Below are 15,839 nucleotides of genomic sequence, written 5' to 3' on the forward strand. Positions count from 1 at the left end.
AGACAAATGTGGATTTCCATGGCCTTCATTACCCTTTCACTATTCAAGATCAGAATGTTACCGTCTGGTTTCTTAACAAATTTAATCAAAAGAACATGAAAATAAAAAAGGAGGTAGAAAACTCTCTACAATGAAGTAAATATGCAAGTTGACATCTCGAAGTTGAGAGGTGACAAACCCATGGTCTCAAATGTCTATATTATAAATATACAAAGTTTAGGCAATAAGCAAAAACAACGAGTCCTAGTGCAATTAGACAAAACTGACCTCAAAAATATTGGTGAGACTGGGGAAGATGAAACCTATGTTTGGGATGTCTCTGGATGGATATATCTTATTAAAAGAAAAAGGACAGGTAAAATACAGAATTATATATTAAAATAATATGCTCATCTGAGGAAATTCAACAACTGGAGGGAGAAATATTGTGGAGAATATTTGGTTGAATATCAATGGAGAGAGAATCAGAAGAAATTTTGTCATAGGCCATATGAACAGAAAGAAGAAACTGATGAAGAGTTGAGGACATAAATCACAAAGACATGATATAGTAGTGATGGGGGAAGTAAATTATCCAGACATCTTCTGGAGTTCATTCTATGCCCAAAGCAGAGTGGCTAAAAACTTTCTGGCTTGCCTTAGTGATAATTTTCATCCTTCAAAAGATAGAGGAATTAATGTGGGCTAATTCTATTCTGGTTACCATTCTCACTAACAGAAAGAAATTGACTGTTTATGGGGAAATGATAGGAAACTTAGGGGGTCCAGTAACTCTTCTCTCCCTCCCAGAGTTTGTGACAAAGGAAAGGCAAGCTAGGCATAATCTCTTACACATCTTAGCCTTTGGTAGAGCAGATTTCAAAAGGTAGGAAAAGGTGTCATGGACTAAATTCTATGGGGGAAATCAAACTAGGAGAGATGGAAAATTCTAAAGAATAAAATTATGAAGACAAGAAAAAGAAACAATTATGATTAGGAGGGAAAAATAGGAGTTATTTGAAGAGAGTGACATGGATACAGAAGGAACTTAGAAGGAAATAAGGGCAGGTAGCAGAAGATCAGTACTGCATAATGAGCTGCGGCTTATAAAAAAAGCTAAGGACAATGAAATGTGGTTTGGGGTTTGGGTTTTTTTTAAGCTCTTGGGGGAAAAGAGAAAGATCAAAGATAGGAGGGCTTTGCTGCTTGGGATAGATGGAAGAATAAATGACAAAAGGGATTATTAAGGGAGGGGGGGGGGCAGCTAGGTGGTGTAGTGGATAAAACACCGGCCCTGGAATCAGGAGGACCTGAGTTCAAATCCGGTCTCAGACACTTAACACTTACTAGCTGTGTGACCCTGGGCAAGTCACTTAACCCCCATTGCTCTGCAAAAACAAAACCAAAAAAAAAAAAAGAGTGTGTGTGTGTGGGGGAGGGCAGCTAGGTGGCACAGTGGATAAAGCACCGGCCCTGGATTCAGGGGTACCTGAGTTCAAATCTGGCCTCAGACACTTGACACTTACTAGCTGTGTGACCTTGGGCAAGTCACTTAACCCCCATTGCTCTGCAAAACCAAAACCAAAAAAAAAAAAAAAAAAAGAGTGTGTGTGTGTGTGTGGGGGAGGGCAGCTAGGTGGCACAGTGGATAAAGCACCGGCCCTGGATTCAGGGGTACCTGAGTTCAAATCTGGCCTCAGACACTTGACACTTACTAGCTGTGTGACCTTGGGCAAGTCACTTAACCCCCATTGCCCCACCCCCACAAAATTATAATAAGAGTGGGTGGAGCCAAAAAGAATTTTTTCTTGGCCTTTTTTTCTCCAGAGGTGAATGACCTTTTTACTGGAAATGACAACAAAGATGGCTAATGAGTTGATATCCAAGATAAATAATGACATGGTTAAGAGCTCTACTTGGTCAATTCAAGTCACTGAACCCAAGTGAACCACAACCTTGGGCAGGTGCGACAGCCGACCCACTCTCAGTGATATAGGAAAGACTATGGAGAATGGGACAGAAGTACAGAAGGATCTAAAATGGGGAAATATTGCCTTAATTTAAAAAAAAAAAGGACTTGAATAGAGTCTACAACATATAGACCAGTCAGTTTGACTTAGAATCCTGAAAAAATTCTAGAACAGATTAAAGAGATGTTGGCAGCATACTTTCTAGGGATATCCACATTGATAATGAGGTTGACACATGCATTGCCTGAGCTAGCTCTGTGTTTGGGAGGCTTTAAAAGAAAGTTTGGGAGAGAAGAGGTAGTAGCCTGCCTAACAAACTGAAGGGCTACAGAGCCATTGTGCTGACCTCATTGTTGAATGCCAGTGAAACTTGGATAGTATACCAGTGCCAGGAAACTGAATCGCTTCCATTTGAATTGTCTCAAGAAGATTTTGACATCACCTGGCAGGATAAGGTACCAGACACTGAAGTCTTCTCTTGAACTAAACTGCCAGGCATTCAAAACTCTACTGAAGAGAATGCAACTCTGATGGACTGGCCAGTGTTTGAATACCAAACATATGCTTGCCTAAAAGACTATTTTTCAGAGAACTCACGCAAGGCAAGTGCTCACATGGTGGTCAGAAAAATCGATACAAAGACATTCTCAAAATATCTCTTAAGAACTTTGGAAGTGGGGGGCAGCTAGGTGGCACAGTGGATAAAGCACAGGCCCTGGATTCAGGAGGACCTGAGTTCAAATCCAGCCTCAGACACTTGACACTTACTAGCTGTGTGACCCTGGGCAAGTTACTTAACCCCCATTGCCCTGCCCCCCCCAAAAAAGAACTATGGAAGTGGGGGGCAACTAGGTGGCACAGTAGATAAAGCATAGGCCCTGGATTCAGGAGGACCTGAGTTCAAATCTGGCCTCAGACACTTGACACTTACTAGCTATGTGAACCTGGGCAAGTCACTTAACCCTCATTGCCCCACAAAAAACAAAAATAAAACAAAAACAAGAACTATGGAAGTGACTGCATGACATGGGAGACACTGACACAGGACTGCCCAGCATGGTGTGCCCTCATCAGAGAAAGTATTGTGCTCTATAAGCAAAGCAGAATTGAAGTAGCTAGAAAGAAACACAAGATGCGCAGATTTAGAGTATTCAACCCAAATGTTCACATGAATTATTTGTGCCTGACCTGTAGTAGAGCACTCCAAGTTCATATTGGTCTGACAGGCCACAGACACACTTGACTCTAACATAGTGATGTAATTTTAATCCAACAACCAAGCGACTAGCCAATCAAGGAAAACATTAGAATATAAGCATAAGAATAGTTAGTCAGTCAATGAACATTTATTAAGGACCTACTACTACTAAGAATTTACTAAAAGCACTATACTAAGCTAGGGATATGACAAGCATCTCCTACTGTTCTCACAAGAAAGATGGAAATATGTGGGCTAGACAGCCATTAAGAGTCATCTAATGTCATGTACTGACAGATATACTCAGCACTGGTTGAGTTGGGGTTTTTTGTTGTTGTTGTTGGGTTGTGGGTTTTTTTGGTTTTGTTTTTTTGATGGGGTAATGAGGGTTAAGTGACTTGCTCAGGGTCACACAACTGGCAAGTGTCAAGTGTCTGAGGCCAGATTTGAACTCAGGTCCTCTTGAATCTAGGGCTGGTGCTTTATCCACTGTGCCACCTAGCTGCCCCAGGAAGAGTTGTTAATGGCTCAATTGTAAGTGTAGGTCTCCAGTGGAGTTCCCAATGGATTTGTTCTTGGCTCTTTCATCTATGACTTAAAGGCACCAACAGGGCAGCTTATCATTAAATGTTCACATGACAACAACATTGGGAGGGAGAGCTAACATTGGATCATGATCCCAAAAAGATCTTAACGGACCAGATCACTGACCTGACTCTAAGAAGAGAGTCTAAAAGAATAAATGTAGTCTTACTCTTGGGTTCAGGTTAGTTCAGAAACTATAGATGATGGAGATATGACCAGACAGTAAGTAGTTTGTTTAAAAACTTCTTGGGGGAATTAATGGACTGCAGGCTCCATGAGTCAACAGAGTAATGTGGCCAAAAAAAACAAATAGGGTTGCAATCTGGACTCAAAGAGGGCTGACTCCCAGGAAAAAGGAAATGACAATATCCCTTACTGTGCTCCAGCCAGGCCACATCTGAACACTGTGTACAGTTCCAGGTACCACAGTTTAAAGAGGATATTGATAAGCTAGAGAAGATCAAGAGAAGGACAATCAGGAAAGTGTAGGCCTTGAGTCAAAGCTAGGTTGTCAATATTATTTTCACTTTGTGTTGTTTTTTTCCTTGTGGTTTTTTCCTTTAGTTCTGATTCTTCTTTCACAATATGACTAATATGGAAATGTATTTAACATGATTGTACATCTATAACCTATATCAGATTGCTTGCTGTCTTGGGGAGGGTGCAGGGAAGGGATGGAGGGAGAAAAATTTGGAACTCACAATCTTACAAAAAATGAATGTTGAAAACTATCTCTACATGTAACTGGGGAAAAAATGTGATTGAGAAAGAAAAAGCTCCATGTCAATTAGTCAAAGAAACTAGAAATATTTAATCTTGAGAAAAGGCTCATTGGGGCCACAATAGTGCCCTGAAGTATCTGAAGAGCTGTTCAGAGGAAGACTCAGAATTATTCTCTTTGGCCCCAAAGAGTAGAATCAAGGGCTATGGGCTGAAGTCAAACAAAAGCAATTTGAAGCTTGATACCAGGAAAACCTTCCAAACCATTAGAACTAACTAAAAGTGGAATGGTCTGCCTTAAGAGGTAGTGAGTTTCCCCTTACTGGAGTTTTGCAAACAGGGCCTAGATAACCACTCATCTGGTATATGATTGTGAGGGGTCTTCTTTGGGTACAGATTAAACTAGAAAGTATTGGGAAATCTCTTCCAATTCTAAAATGCTGTGATTTACTTCATTTTATAACACAGAAAAGTAAGTCACAAAAAGGGACAGCGATCTGTACAATATCACCCACTAAAATGGGAAACTGGAAATCCATATTAAAGAACAAAATGAAGCTTATCTTAGGGTACATCTCCACATAGTCTGTCACTGTCCTTAATCACCACCACCCACAAACTAAAAATAATGAGTAACACATTATGCTATAGAGGTAGAAATGAGGATAGGCATTTTTGGAGGGAAATAACTACAAAAAACTTAAAAAATGTTACTTTTTCTTTTTGCTTGTCAAAGTATGTGTTTAAGAATTTCTATCTATTCTCAGTTTTATGGTGCATAATTTCTGTTTTACAGTTTTCTCAAGAATGTAAAAGAATAAGTAAATATTGTCTCATTTTAAGATGTTTTAATGTATATGTATGGGGGGCAAAGTCACTATGTTTTAATAACTTCTTGAAATTTTTCTTTATGTTTTGCCATTTACAAGATTTTATTTTTCACATGTAAATACATTTCCTAAATATACTGTATATGATGCTATAGTGTTGTAAATTAAAAGCAAAAAATAAAGGAGTATTGAATATTATTGACCCCCTTCGTGACTTTTTTTTTTTTTTGTGAGGCAATTGGGGTTAAGTGACTTGCCCAAGGTCACACAGCTAGTTAAGTGTCAAGTGTCTGAGGTTGGATTTGAACACAGGTCCTCCTGAATCCAGGGCCAGTGCTCTATCTACTACACCACCCAGCTGCCCCCACTTTGTGACTTTTGGCCCACTCTGTAGTTTTAAAAATTAAAATACTGGCCTATTAGGCAAACCAAATTTAATTTACCCTGAGCTTGTCCTAAAACATCTGAACCATGTTTAGGCTTAATTTTATTTGATTTGGAATAAGCAAAGCATAAAAGAAGGAAGCTGCTGACTCAATGGATCTCTACATTAATCCAGTTTGAAGAAAATTCTTTTTTAAATGGCTATGGAAAAATCATAAATTCACACATCATTTTAAATTAGTACTTCCTTTACTTAATATGATCCTTGAATTTGTGCAAGAAATTTAAATATTTTTATGGATATTTATTTTGGTTAAAATTGGTCTAACAATAATGGGGGGGGAATTGAACTGAACAATTGCATAAGTTAATCAGTTATTATTATTCTTTTATAGAATGTCTTAAAACAACCCCCCCAAATATCTTAAAACATGAATTTGTTAAAATGCCACTAAACCTTATGGCCTTTTTTGGATATAGACTGAGGGTGTGAAACTCCTAGGTTTAATGCTGTTTAGCCTGATCCTGGGTAGTTCAACTTCAATTAACATTTGTTAAGTCCTATATAAAGAGGGCTGTGGAAAATAAAACATAAATATTAAAAGCCTCCTTCATGGAATTTTAAATTTTAATCATGACACATACTCAACTAACAGAAATTGAGAGGCAGTGTTGTACAGTGTAAAGATTTTTGGATTTGTAGCATGAGAACCTGAATTTGAATTCTGGCTGTTACTGTATGACCCTGGCCAGTCCCTTCATTTTTCTGGCCTTAGTTTTCTCATTTGTAAAACTGGGGGGAAGGGGTATTGGACTAGATAACTTCTAAAGCCCTTCCCAGCTCTAAGTCTATCATCTTCTGATGCTATCTAGGGCTACTGCCCAGGAGAGGCCCTTCCTCCAAAGAGACTCTGTTCTTCAGAAAGGCAGGCACACTCTACCTTGTCTAGACATTATACAACACCTGTGATCACAGAGGAAAATAGCCCCAAAGTCCTGGCGATGTCGGATGACTCTGCCGATGGCTTGATTAACTGCCCGGGAGGCTTGCTGCCGGTACCACTCATGCCCAGATAAATACTAGACCAGATGCAAAAGAAGTCAGTGAGCTTGTAGCCCTTTGTCTTGGGCTGCTTGTCACCCTAAAGCCTGGCACCCCAAGATGGTCACAACTCCTTTCAAAGTCATGAAACTATTTTGGAACCTTTGGGGGAAGTTTCACATCATCACCATTGCCAGTGATTATTCATTGAGAGATCTCCCTGTTCTGCCACTCACTAGCCTGGTGACTTCTGCCAAAGCACTTTACTTCTCTGATTGTGAGCTGTTTTATAGGCAAAATGGGGATCATAATACTATATGCCCTGGCTTCTTGTGAAGATTAAATGAAAAACAGACGTGAAAAAGCGCTGCGTAATTTAATGCCCCACACAGTATATCATATTGTTATTTGTCAGGATGTGACATTACATAAAGCGCTTTGTGAACCTGAAATGTCAACTCTATTTTTTAATATTTGTATAAACCTCTTCCACCCAACTCATCTCCTCAAGGGTTTGTTGCTACACTCATGCTGACTCATCTTACGCAGAATGAGGACTGAGTTCAAAGGCTGATGAGGGAAATAATGCCCTTGGAAGACACCTAAACAAATATGGGGAATGGGGACAACCCTTTATCTCAAGTCAACCAAGGGCAGGACACTTGTAGTGGGGGGTATCTGCCTTCATTTACATTTTACTTTGGATATCTGCCCACCCCCCCATGCCATTTCTTTACTCCATGCCCAGTGTTGGAATAGGAAACATCAGGGCACTGGTGATACATTTGGATATATATCATCAGTATTCCAAACACAAGGACTCAATGAAATTGATCTGTAAGACAGGGGAGATCAAAGAACGGGCCTCACTTCTTACCTGGCCCCCCTGTGCCACTTTTTCCCTCTCATCTCATCCAAGGAATTGCATCTTCAAATGACTCTGGGATCCATTCGTGGAGGAAATGGGAGACCAGTGATGATGACTCACGACCCTTCATGTCTGCAAAGTCTAAGCCCTCACTAGCTGGAAAATAAAATTATGTCAGGAGTTTGAAGAGGTTTTTATTACAAAGACAAATTTACATAGCGGGGTGTGACATACAGTGACACTGGCTGGACTAGGGAGGCCCTATGCATAGCCCAGTATGACTTGGTGCCAAGAGGCAAGTTTCAATTTCCACTTCCCGTGAGTGTGCTTAGAGAGGGGCAACAAACACCAAGCGAGGGAGGCTGAGCTCTGTAGAGTGTTGCAAATGAATCTGGGTATAGACCCATGGAACCTAGGAGTGTTTTCTCAAGGTCTAAGAATCCAGGCTTATACACAGAGTCTGATGGAGTAGATGGAGAGCCTGAAGTAGAGAATGTAATTTGGTATTTAGTATTTTTTGAGTACCAGCACTTTTGTAAGGTACAAGTGCAGATTCTTACCTCCCCCGGCACACAGCCATGAAAGCAGCCCCATTTGATTTGGGACAGACAATTTTCTCATAATAAGCAATCAATAACCTAGATGAGATCAGACAGGATGTCAGGGCCATGCCTTGGTCTGTGAGAGAGTACAAACAGGTAAGCACACAACCCAAGGAGACAGGGATGAGGTGTCATATTTTAGAGAGATTTATTCATGGTACAGTTTCAAGAGTTTCTTGACCAATTTCAATTAAGGGGAATGGAGACATTTATGTGTTTTTTAGAAAACTACTCATTACTTCAGGCTAGAGGGTAGGGTCACAGGAAGAATAAACCCTGTTTTACTGGTAGCATTTCTATCTCAGAAGTGGGTACCAATCACACAATTAAACAAAGCAAACACCAGAATATACAGTAATTTGCCGCAGTGAATTTTTTTTTTTCTAGCGATAAAGAGTGAAAAGCTATATTAGCAAGGTGGCAAAAAATTGGAATGAAGTACAGTGGGGAGGAAGTACCAACAAATCAAGTCAGGGACAGAGGTACTTTGTAAAGAACCTAAGAGACCCTCTCCATGCATAAAACCCTTTTGATTCTGACTGGTCAGAGCAAACACCCTTGGAAGTCTCTTTAGTGCTAGGAAGTCACTGTGTGCTGACAGGACACCAAAGCAGGGAAACCCTCACTAACTTCCACTGGTCTCAGGATTTCTTGGTCACTACCCCTTGGTTGGATATGGACAAGGGGAAGAGGTGGAACAGTTGAACTGGGCTTTCAGTGCTAGCTAACCCATCCTAACTTATTTCCTCTATCGTCAGAAAAAATTGGAAGCTGACATAATTCACAAGCATCAGAAACCTACTTCTCAGGAAACAGTCAAATCAAAACAAAACAAACCAGAGTGAGAAGATTGAGCCACCAACATGACGTGGTGGGCTCCGGGACTTCCTTCCAAAACTTCTCCCACACTAAAGCTTAGGACCATGTGGAAAGGAATGTGCTCAGGAAGAAGAGACAGAGGCTTGCGTCAAGCAGCCTGGCAATTTCTCCAAGGGGCTTCTTAACACTGAAAGCAAAGGGAACCAGGAACAAGAGAGCTGGCCAGCCAGTCACCTTCAGTTAATGTTTACAAACCTCAGCAAAGCCTCCTTTGCTTCTTGGCTCCACAAAAATTGCCTTTAACTCTTCTATCTTTCTGGCAAAGTCATGGTCCTGTTAAGAGGAAAGATGATATAATGAGAAAGCCACCTCTGGATGAAATGTTGTTGTCCTGGCTCTTCTAAAGACCAGGAAGGGAGCTGAAGCTTTCTTTTCCTTACTGGAAAAAAGGCAGTATCTTTCCCCCCTTTCCCCTTCTCTAGACATGGTGTGCTGCCAATCCCCTCAACAACTAACCACCTTTTGGCTTATACAAAATACAAAGACTTAGTGAGAAAACAACATACTCGCCAGTACTCAAGACTTTTTTCCATGAAGGGTATGAGGGAAGAATACCAAAAGTCCATGGGGCACAACTCGGGCAATATTCCCTGTAAGCACATTCAAAGAATGGGTCACCTGAGCCTAACACAACTTTACAGGATGATTATTTACCAGTTAGGTTGAATGCAGAACCAGAAATATGAGATAGGAAGACAAGGAGGGTTGAATTGGCATCATAGAGTGGACATGGGCAATAATCTGATGAAAAGCCCTTCTCCAAGGGGGGCAGCTAGGTGGAGCAGTGGATAGAGCACCGGCCCTGAAGTCAGGAGGACCTGAGTTCAAATCCAACCTCAGACACTTAACACTTACTGGCTGTGTGACCCCTGGCAAGTTACTTAACCCTAACCCCAACTGCCTCACCAAAAAAAAAAGAAAAGCCCATCTCCAGCTTGAGACAGTACAAAGATGAAAGGGAAAAGCCATGACCCAGATCTTGTAACTTCTCATAGAGAAGCCTTTCGCTTTAACAGAACAAGACACATCAACCCTCAAACTATAAGCAAAATGTCCATTTCTTGAATAATATTGAGTAATTAATTCAGAGCAGCGTGGTATAGTGGAGACAGCCTAGAGTCAGAAGACCTGGGTTCAAGTCCTGTATCCCACACAATCCCGATGTGGCCCTGCTCAAGTTACTTAATTTCCCACTGCTCTGGTTATCCTCCAAGGCTGTAAGTGAAGAGAAACACGGCAGTCTATAGCATCAGAGGGAGTTTTCCTCGCCTGGAACTTTCCTTTAATAATAAAACCACAGGTACTATCCTTACTAGATTTTAAGCTTCCTAAGGGCAGAAATGGTATGGATTCTCAAGTATATTCCTCAAATATCTCCTGGTAAGCAGTTTCCTACCAAATGGGTAGTCAGTTAACATGCGCTGTTTCAAGCTTCAGTTTCATACTTCTTACCTATAGTTTTTCCTAAGGAAGACAAGCATTCTTCAGAAAACCTAGAGAAAAGCACAAATCACATTTCCTTTAGTATCATTTATCATGGTTTATCTGGGCATTCCGCTAATCCTTTCTCTCTTGTGCTAAACAAATGTGCTTTAAACACATCCTGAGCTACTGATTCACAGCTCTTCTCCCCAGAGGTACTGGCCCAAGCTTTATTTTTTTTTTCCCAAGGCAATTGGGGTTAAGTGACTTGCCCAGGGTCATGCAGCTAGTAAGTGTTAAGTGTCTGAGGGTGGATTTGAACTCAGGTACTCCTGAAGCCAGGACTGGTGCTTTATCCACTGCACCACCTAGCTGCCCCTTGGCCCGAATTTTTTGACACTTGGAAGCTAATGCTATGTTGGGAGGGGATAGAGCCTGACTTTCCCGGTATTCATCTTAGTTATATTTAGCTTGCTCCCATAGGACACACCTAGGCAAAGATAAGGGTAACTTTTGAGTATAAAGACGAGGGAATTAATCATGTCTTAGTCATTGTCTCTTGTCCACTGGTAAGCTAGCCTTATACTCCCTAAACTCTCCTCACCCTAGAAAGTGGGAGTAAGAAATAGTCATCATCTGATACATAAAACAGGAGCCAACCATATGAGTGGAACAGTGGGGAAGCCTGCTTTGCATGAGCAACTAAATGGAAAAGGAAAGAGGAACATATGACTCTAGAATCAGGGATGATTTACTTACTGTTTCATTGCTTATTAATACTCTTAAATTCTTTCATTATTATAATCAAGTTGGCCTGGTTGTTTTTTTCTTAACCAATCTGTCTTATATAACTTTATTCATGACAGGATCTAATGGAAATATAGTAAGAGCCAGGGAATTTCCTAAAAGTGATGACTCAGTTCTAGGAGAGCTGCTTCCAGCTGTCAAATTCCCTGGTTGGGGGTGGGGTCAGGAGAAGTTTAGGGGGATAATCTGTTTACCATACAATGCACAAAGAGCACCGTCTGAGAAAGCCAAATGCCAACAATGTGACAATAAGACAGTAACATGCTGGAAACAACTTGGCAGCCAGAGATCAGAATATAACTGCACAGTTTCCAGTGAATGCTCAGGTTGGAAGGGCATTGCTAAACTCCTCCAATCGCTCCTCTCCTCCCCACCCCACCATGGCACAACACCCTCCAGGCCCCCAGAGACCACGTACCCCCAACAGCTCCCAACCTTGGTTAATGATCCCTTATATACGCTGTCTCTCACTACTTGAATGTAAAATGGGATAGGGACCACCTCTCACTTTTGTATTTTATCTTCAGCACTAAGCAGAATGCCTGGCAGAAAGCAGGCTTATTTAAGAAAGGCTGTCTGACTTAACTCCATGCCTAACTCTCATGAAATAGGACCAGGACATGATATAAACAAACCACCTTAGATAAATGAGATTTATCTTTTTATTGAATGGGGTGATGACTTCATCAATCCTATGTGTTCCTATCATTTGCAATATAAAACTTGATGCTTAAAAAACCCCCATTACATTATTTTAACTCTTAGATCTTTTTTACTGTTATATTTCTGTTCCGTTATTCAATTTCCTAATCCTGTTTCTATTATAAACTATTATCCCCCAGCACCACATCCCATGTGTTCCTACCACATCACTCATTTCCTGACTCTTCCTCACAGACAAAATCCATCTAAACTTAAGAGTTGTCTTACCTTTTATCATATGCAGAACTCAGCAATACGCCATCAGGGCCTTTTGGGACAATCCCCACCCAGATCTGATGTCTATCGATAACATGAGGATTCTCCAGACAAACAGGGAAAGGACTGAAAGCAGGAAAGGGAAACAACCACAATCAAATGATGATGACATAATACTGAATTGCTATAAGAGGATGCAGTCACTTTAACATGGTTTCAATGATGCATCCACTATGGAAACTCCTAGTTGACTTTCTTTCAGTGGGGAGGTAGAGAGTATAGATTTGAGGATGTTGCAAACACTGTTATGCACAGTTACTGTGCAATGCCACGCACTGGATAGTGGTTATTTTCTGTTTTGATTTCTTGCAAGGAAAGATTTAAAGCTGGAATGAAGAGGAAAAAATGGGCTGAATATTTGGAAATGCAAATATAAAAACAAAAGGCATCCATTCCTCCATTCTTTTGGGGGGGGGGGTGTGCACAGGAAATATTGCAGATACTATTAAACGGGTTCATGAGTTTTCCTAAATTGCTTTTTTCTCTTAAAAAAAAATCTTTGTTATGAGATAGTGGCTATTGGGGAAGAAGGAGGGATATATTTGGAAAAGTATGTAAAATAAAAATTAAAGACATCAATAATAAAACCAAACAAAACAAAAGGCATCATTGGTGGTCTTCAAGCAGAGGCTAAATGACAATTTGTCATGTAGTTTGTAGTAGGAGATTCTTTGGGGCTATGGACTAGACTAGCTGGCCAATGAGATCCCTTCAATTCTATATTCTGTAATCATGTGATCAAAACCCAATTTTTTTTTTAAAGGATTAAGTTGTTTATCATTTGAGCTAAACAATAACAACAACAACAACAACACAAAAAACCAACAACTAGTTTGTGGGGAAATCCTGAGATATAGGATCTAAATTCCTATAGACCAGAGCAGAGGCAGGTGGGCAGCTAAACAGGGACCAAAGGATTCTCCTTTCTACCTCCAGATCTTTACTAAACTCAACAGTTATTCCTGAAGTTCACAAGCAGTTTGAGTGGATAAAGGGGAAGAGAGGTGGAAATGACAAGGAGAATCTTGAAGAGTCCCATGCATAAAAACTACCAAAAGAATTCTCCTGGGAGGGAGGGAGAAAAATTTGGAACTTAAAATGCTATAAAAAACAAATGTTGTGGCGCAGTGGATAGAGCACTGGCCTTGGAGTCGGGAATACCTGAGTTCAAATCCAGCCTCAGACACTTAACACTTACTAGCTGTGTGACCCTGGGCAAGTCACTTAACCCCAATTGCCTCACTAAAAAAATAAAAAAAACCCCAAAAAACAAATGTTGAAAACAATCTTTACATGTAACCGTAAAATAATAAAATAATTTTATGATAAAAAATTTAAAACAAACTGTATGTAAAAGATTGAAGATTTCATATGAAGTTCTCTATTATCCCATTCCTTACATATGTAAATGTCCATATTTTGCTAATGTTTGTTAAATTACTGATTAGAAAAACAATATTTCTTTTAAAAACGTTATTAAAATCCTTCAAAATCTTGGCTACTTCACAAAACAATAGTTGGGGTACATGCTATATCTTAAAAATCATTAACCAAGGCACCAATAAACAACTGAAACTTAAAAAAAAAAAAAGAATTCTTCCAATCTCTGAGGGTAGAATCTTGGCTTACTTTTGACCAATTTCTACCTTTGTCCCCCCAGTCTTTAATTTACTTGGTTATAGATTCTGTATGATTCGTAGGTTAATCTAAAATCATTTCTTTATTCTCCTTCCCCAATCTGAGCATTTATGGAGCACTTTCTAAGTGCTCAGTGCTGACACATCTGTCCCCAGTGGCCAATGCCAGATACTTCTGAAAGGAAGTTCTAGCTTCACTGACCAAGGGGCTGAGAAAAGACACTCACATTTGCATCTCCATGGTGAAGGAGGAAATTGGAGCTAGAGTCCCACTGGTGAGGATGATGGTACGTACTTCCTGTTGAATTAACTCATGCATGCTAAATCCCGGACTGAAACACCAGTAGCTCAATATTTTTCCTGCAATTAAAAAATGACACACTTTTAAAGGGTATTATTATGGAGAACCTATGGCTCCAGAGAATAGCCAGCCCTATGGTCTCCATGAGGACTTTTCTGTTTTGATGAGGCTAATTAATATCTGAATGTAGGAAATAGGATCAATGGTTAATCGTCACATGCGTAAAGACCATGTGACAAATTGTCTATCGATTCTCAATTATATTAGTGGTAAACTTTACGATTCTCCTATTTTAATTTTCCTTTTTTCTCATTCATTCACTGCCCCTGACTAGAATAGGGTAAGAGATGTGATAGATATTTTCAGGCATTTGAAGAAATAGCGTATTTCATTGCTTTTTCTTTTGTCCTCAGAAGAGAGAACCAATTTCTTTGTTTTGTTTTTGGTTTTTTTGCGGGGCAATTGGGGTTAAGTGACTTGCCCAGGGTCACACAGCTAGTAAGTGTTAAGTGTCTGAGGCCGGATTTAAACTCAGGTACTCATGAATCCAGGGCTGTTGCTCTATCCACTGCGCCACCTAGCTGCCCCGAGAGAACCAATTTCAAAGGGAGATTTCAGCTCAGTGTAAAACAAAATGAAACAAAGAACTACCTAACCAATATAATTCTCCCAAAGTGGAATGTGCCACCTCAGACAGTAGTGAGCACCAAATGATGTGGGGTGGAATTAGGGTGATCAAATTGATCATGAGTTGTCCCAAAAGAATTACAAGATTCAGTGATTCAGTTTCCCTAGTTTTATTGAAAGACTGTCAGGGCAGCTAGGTGGCACAGTGGATAGAGCACTGGCCCTGGAGTCAGGAGTACCTGAGTTCAAATCCGGCCTCAGACACTTAACACTTACTAGCTGTGTGACCCTGGGCAAGTCACTTAACCTCAACTGCCTCACTAAAAAAAAAAAGAAAGAAAGAAAGAAAGACTGTCAACCACAGGGAGAGAACCAGAAAAATATATGGAAAGGTATCTCTTGAATAGGGAAAGAAAAGACAGTTATATTTATAGTATGGATAAACTGATTATCAGTCTCATTATAATAATTTCCACCTTAGGGAGGTACGGGGGAGGGCTCATCCTAATTTGGACTTTCTGGGGTCCTGAAACCAACCCCTGAGGCGGGTACCTTTCTCTGTGGAGGTGTGTTTTTAGGGTTTACACATCATAAAGTGAATCTGGGGACAAATCTGAGTTATTCTGTGCATGTTCATAAAAAGCATACCTCAACTCGCCATGGTCAGAGTGTCTTGGTGTTTCTGATTTCTTTCTTATTCTTAGGCCTAATTTTGGGTATTCAGCGAGGGTCCCTGTGATCTGTCTCTTTACATTTTTGTTGTAGTTAGGGTGTCTATGACCTGTTTCTTTATGTTTTTGTTGTGGGCAGTGATTAATGGGGGTAATTAATAGGAGCCAGACCTCAAGGTACCAGTTAACAAGAATCTAGGCCCAGTCTTTGATGAGGGCCCAAGGTTTTAGGCTATCCATTAACTGGGGTCTGAATCCCTCTCAGAGCTCAGGTCTTAGGTTTTTTCTGTTAACCCCTTTTTTGCCTCCTACATGAAGTTCCTCATCACTGGGGGCCTC

The 15,839-nt window shown here is 40.3% G+C and overlaps 1 protein-coding gene across 1 annotated transcript in view; it reads right to left on the reverse strand.

Moving 5' to 3' along the window:
• Positions 1 to 15,839, reverse strand: part of RTEL1 (regulator of telomere elongation helicase 1) — a 100,081-nt gene that overhangs the window by 32,219 nt on the left and 52,023 nt on the right. The window contains 10 exon segments of the mRNA XM_043980203.1: positions 6,631 to 6,746; positions 7,579 to 7,694; positions 7,697 to 7,728; positions 8,137 to 8,205; positions 9,245 to 9,330; positions 9,564 to 9,600; positions 9,602 to 9,647; positions 10,510 to 10,550; positions 12,217 to 12,330; positions 14,129 to 14,261. Coding sequence (XP_043836138.1) covers positions 6,631 to 6,746; positions 7,579 to 7,694; positions 7,697 to 7,728; positions 8,137 to 8,205; positions 9,245 to 9,330; positions 9,564 to 9,600; positions 9,602 to 9,647; positions 10,510 to 10,550; positions 12,217 to 12,330; positions 14,129 to 14,261 — 790 coding nt within the window.

The sequence above is a fragment of the Dromiciops gliroides genome, chromosome 2 (assembly GCF_019393635.1).
Source record: "Dromiciops gliroides isolate mDroGli1 chromosome 2, mDroGli1.pri, whole genome shotgun sequence".
NCBI classification, from domain to species: Eukaryota; Metazoa; Chordata; class Mammalia; order Microbiotheria; family Microbiotheriidae; genus Dromiciops; species Dromiciops gliroides.